The sequence below is a fragment of the Athene cunicularia genome (genome assembly GCF_003259725.1).
Source record: "Athene cunicularia isolate RWA chromosome 27 unlocalized genomic scaffold, athCun1 chr27_part1, whole genome shotgun sequence".
NCBI lineage: Eukaryota > Metazoa > Chordata > Aves > Strigiformes > Strigidae > Athene > Athene cunicularia.
This window is the reverse complement of record NW_020799138.1, coordinates 794500-799284: the sequence shown is the minus strand read 5'-3', so window position 1 is coordinate 799284 and position 4785 is coordinate 794500. Positions and strand designations below refer to the sequence as shown.

General features: G+C 60.5%; 1 protein-coding gene across 2 annotated transcripts in view; it reads right to left on the bottom strand.

The window, feature by feature from the left end:
* LOC113489058 (keratin, type I cytoskeletal 14) overlaps window positions 1-4387 on the bottom strand; it is an 8872-nt gene extending 4485 nt beyond the window's left edge. The window contains exons 1-7 of one of the 2 annotated variants that reach the window (XM_026864567.1): window positions 3791-4387; window positions 2037-2119; window positions 1604-1760; window positions 1216-1377; window positions 1000-1125; window positions 658-878; window positions 247-296 (exon numbers count right to left, since the gene is read on the bottom strand). In XM_026864567.1, the coding sequence (XP_026720368.1) occupies window positions 247-296; window positions 658-878; window positions 1000-1125; window positions 1216-1377; window positions 1604-1760; window positions 2037-2119; window positions 3791-4303 (1312 nt within the window). In that variant the 5' untranslated portion in view covers window positions 4304-4387. The remainder of the gene's footprint in view (window positions 1-246; window positions 297-657; window positions 879-999; window positions 1126-1215; window positions 1378-1603; window positions 1761-2036; window positions 2120-3790) is intronic. The other variant, XM_026864568.1, reaches the window with a different exon arrangement.
* Between the last annotated feature and the right edge of the window lie 398 nt (window positions 4388-4785).

The window sequence follows — 4785 nt, the reverse complement described above, 5'->3', positions numbered from 1 at the left end:
CAAGGCCTGTTTAGGTCAGACCGTTCTTGCGGTACAGGAGTGGAAGGTATTGCCCTTCCTGAGAGCTTTCCCTGTGGCTCGCAGCTGCAAGATGCACCCGAGCTCTCGCCGCTGCGGTCTCTGAGCAGCCAGCGAGGTGGCACAGCGTGCCCCAGGAGTGGCCTCAGCCCCCCTCGGTCTGGCGGCTGCTCCAAAGCAGATCTCAAGCTGTTTGTTACAGGTGAGCACAGCGAGACAGGTTCTTACCGTCTCTGCCGGAGTGCGAGGCCATGGCAGAGGAGTACTGGGAAGAGATGCTACAAGAGAGGGAGAAAAACAGAGAGAAGTTGAGGGACAAACTCTTTTTCGTTGTTGATACGCAGGCTCTGATTTCAGGCAGGAGGAAAACAGCAAAGGCTGAGAGCAGCTGCCAAAATTGCTGCCCCACGTGGTGTCTCCGAGAGGCCAGAGGGGCCACCGCCCCTTCCAGCACCAACTGGTGCCCGTTAGAGCATCTCCCTGCAGGGAGCGGGGACAGAGCCACCGGGACCTGCGGCTGGTGCCAACGTGGAGACCGGCCCTGGGCGCTGCAACGGGACCGAGCGCCCAGAGAGCAGGTTCTGCGTCTATCACCCGTCTCCCCCTGAGCCACCCTCCCCAGGGAGCCCCTCTACGTACTGGGCGTCCTCGCCCTCCAGGAGCCGGCGGTACGTGGCGATCTCCTGCTCCAGGCGGCATTTGACGTCCAGCAGGACCCTGTACTCGTGGTTCTGGCGCTCCATGTCGCAGCGCAGCTCGCCCAGCTGCTCCTCCACGCTGGTGATCAGCGCCTGCAGCTGGGCCAGCTGGGTGCCGTAGCGGGCTTCAGTGTCGGCCAAGGTGCCCTCCAGCGCCGCTTTCTGCGCACAGAGGAGAGGGTCGGGCTCAGGGGGGCGGTGGTGTGGGGCTGGCAGCGCCCCTGCGTCCCCCGGCCCGCGCTGCTGCGAGCCCCCCGCCCCTCAGGGAGCCGGCCCCTCGTACCGTGCTGAGCTGGGACTGCAGGTCGATCTCCAGGCTCTGGATGGTGCGGCGCAGCTCCGTGATCTCCGTCTTGCCGCTCTGGAGCTGCTCCGTGTTGATGGCCACCTCCCGGTTCAGCTCTTCCGTCTGTGAGGAGGCAGAACCGTGCGTCACCGCCCCGGCGAGGGGCACAGCCCCGGTCCCGCACCCCCCGGCACTGCCGGCTCCCCGGCTCACCTTGCTGAAGAACCACTGCTCGGCGTCCCTGCGGTTCTTGTCCGCCAGGCTCTCGTACTGCTCCCTCATCTCGGCCAGGATCTTGGTGAGGTCGATCCCGGGAGCAGCATCCATCTCCACGCTGATCTCTCCACCTACCTGCCCGCGCAGGGCGTTCATCTCCTGGGGCAAAAGAGACACGTGATACATGTCAGAGGGACACCCGTGTGTTCCCGTCGCGACAGATTTCTTAGTACCCAGCACACGAACCCCCCAAACCTCCTCCCGGAGGCCTGGCCGAAAGAATTGTTTCCCTCCCCCTTACTCCTGATGTCAGAGACACTCCTGCACGCCTGACCTGACCTCTATGCACAAGGTACGTTTTGTAGGTCCCTGGCTCTGTGCTCACCTCCTCGTGGTTCTTCTTGAGATAAGCCAGCTCCTCCTTCAGGTTCTCGATCTGCATCTCCAGGTCAGCTCTGGCCAGGGTCAGCTCATCCAGGACCCTGCGCAGGCCGTTGATGTCGGCCTCCACGCTCAGGCGCAGAGCCTGCTCCGTCTCAAACCTGGGGACACACACACAGTCGCACCGTGGGGCCAAGCTGATAGAAGTTTTTTTCTCGTTTCCTTCCCCAGCCTGGTGCATTTCTGCCGAGCAGCTGTTATTAACTGTGCGTGCACAGCTCCCCACGGTGCAGGACTGTCAGGGCACCGCTGTGTCCAGGAAGAGGGGCACATTCCCAGTGTCACTGTTGGTGAGCAGTGACCTGGTGAAGCAAAGCCTTAAGCAGACCAGCTCTTCCCTCCCTTCTCCCACGAGCTCTCAGAGGCGCTGGACTCACTTGGTTCTGAAGTCGTCCGCTGCCAGCCTGGCGTTGTCGATCTGTAAGACGATGTTGGCATTTTCAACAGTCGCAGAAAGAATCTGGCAGGGGATAAAACAAAGCAGAAAAGTGAAAAAGTAGTCCCCAAAAACGGCGTGCTGCTGCCCGAGTTCCCCTTCAGAAGGGCCGGAGCAGCACTGAAGGCGTCAGGCTGAACTTCCACACGGCCTCTGCGCAGAGAGAGGGAGGGAGGGACGGGCTGCTCCTGCCCCGTCTCCCACTGGCGCTGATCCCGTCGGGTGCAGGCGCCGGCACACGCGCGTGCCACAGCCTGTTGCCCCCTCCGGAGCGGCATCTCCGGGTGCTCACGCCACACTCAGAGTCCTGGCAGCACTCCGGGCTCTGTCTGGCAATGCTGAACAGCCCAGCTGGGAGGAAAAAAAGGGTTGAGGAGGGAGTGTCTTGTGCCTGACTAGTTTGGCTTTCGTAATTGCACCCGAGGTACAAATTCTTGTTCTGGGATTTTGAAAATGATTGGCCATTTAACGAGCGGTAATTTCTGTAGCCACAAGCTAATGAAAAGCTCTCCCTGAGTTCTGATGCTTCAGGGGATATCCAAGCAATAATCCGGGAATATTGATGTGGTGATTTCCCAGCTGCGGCGCGGGAGGGGAGGGAAGGGTCTGCCTCCCTCCGGGTCACGAGCAGAGGGTTTCTGTGGGACCCGGCACTTCTGGAATCTGGAGAGAAGCTTCTGCCTCCACATGTGTCTGGGAGCTGGGTCAGAGCACACCCGGAATCTGAAGAGAACTTTGTGCGTGAGGGCAAGAGCCCTTGACCCCGAGGTGAAGCCCAAGAGAAGGGTTAAAGGAACTGAACAACGGTCGGTACGTGATTCCCCCGGGGCTGAGCCCTCCGCCTGCTGCCCCCTCCCCTCCCAGGGCAGGTCCTGTCCTCACCCGGCGCCCACACCTCAGCCCTCCCACCAAGCCTGAGCTTGCTGGGGACGTCACCGTCACCACGATGAGTAACGTGGGCAGAGGGGGGACAGCGGTGGCGGGTGGGAGGGGAAGGACAGAGTCTGGCGCTTCTGTTCAAGGGCCTTTGCCTAAGATCAGCCAGGGAGCTGCTGGGAACAAAGAAACAAGCTTGGCCGCGATTTCATCCGCTGCATTTCAGAGCGGGGCATGCGCTTGACTCCAGCCACCACCACAGGCTGTTCGGGCTCCTGCACTTCACTCGCCTCTGTGTTTGCATCCCCCAAAACCCAGCCATCCCATCGGGCAGGTTCTTTCTTTTTTAACCTCTACCTGGAGCCTCCTATCAGGTTAGAAAAGATCTGGTTTGTAAGGGGTTTATGAGAACGACTTAGCATCTTCATTTGCATATCACCCAGTATTGAAGAGTGCCAAAGAGATAACGTGTCCCTGCCTGCAGCGCCTAAGCAGGAGCCTGCCAGGGGGAGCAGGTGCCCGGGGCAGGAGATGGCTGGTGGGGCAGCGCCCGCCCCGCGGCATCAGGCAACTTGAGCCAGCCCCTGACAGCCCTGACCCTGAAACAGTCAGTACAGACCCCACCCCTGCGCCTCGGGGAGGACATGGCCGAGGACCTGCTGTTCAGAAATGATCCCTGTTATTTCCAAGCTCCGCTTTTCCCGTCTCAGACCAGTGACCTGTCATTTGTTGGTGCTCTTCCCTTCAGCTTTCAGGAACAGGGTCATCTTTTTAAACGTGACTTCAATGAAGATGTCTCGGCAGTGACAAGCATCCTACCTTGTTCCTGAGCTCCTCGATGGTCCTGTAGTAGGGGCTGTAGTCGCGGTCTGGACCAGGTCCCTGCTTCTTGTACCATTCCCTGATCTTGACCTCCAGGTCCGTGTTGGCCTCCTCCAGGGCACGCACTTTGTCCAGGTAGGCAGCCAGGCGGTCGTTGAGGTTCTGCATCGTCTCCTTTTCGCCAGCCGGGAGGATGCCATCGCCACCCCCAAAGCCGCCCCCAAAGCCGCCCCCAAAGCCGGCCCCGAAGCCGGCCCCATAGCTGCCCCCAAAGGCGCTGCCGAGGCCCCCTCCTACGCTGCTGCAGTAGCTGCCCCCATAGCCACTGCCGAGCCCCGAGACGATGCGGGAAGAGACAGAGTAGCTGCCAGAGGCTCCGTGGACGCTGGGGGCTCTGTACCCTGCGCCCCCCACGCGCACGGAGGAAAGCCTGCTGGAGCCCCCGCCCAGGCCACCGAGTCCCTTGAGGGAGGTGGAGGAGGAGTATTGCCTGACAGTGGTGGTGCTCATGGCCAAGGCTGGCGGGGCTGGAGGGCTGGCGAGAGACACCCGGCTCGGCAGCGCAGGCAGCGAGTGCTCGCTTCCCCCTGCCTTGAGCCCTTTATAGCCCGGGCGGGAGGCGTTGCCGGCGCGCTTCGTCACCCCTGACAGCCAGAGCCAAATTCCAGGATCATCATTTTTCTCTCCCTGATTTCAGGTCTTTTGTCACATCCCACTAGAAGCAGCACGGCACACTGGGGATCTTCTCCTTCCGCTTTAGTTCCCGGCACCCCGCGTGATTCAGACCCAGCTCCTTGCTCGTGGCTACGTTTTACATTTCACTGTTGCACCTGAGACGCGGAGCCGCTCGCTCCAGCCCCACCCCGCTGCTCCTCCATGAAGTAACACAAGTGAATCCTCTCTGATACACCAAGTTGCCCGCAAGTGTCTTATATCATTAAAAACTACAAATATATTTATTTGGTTTTTTAAAGAGTCTAAAGCCAGCGAAA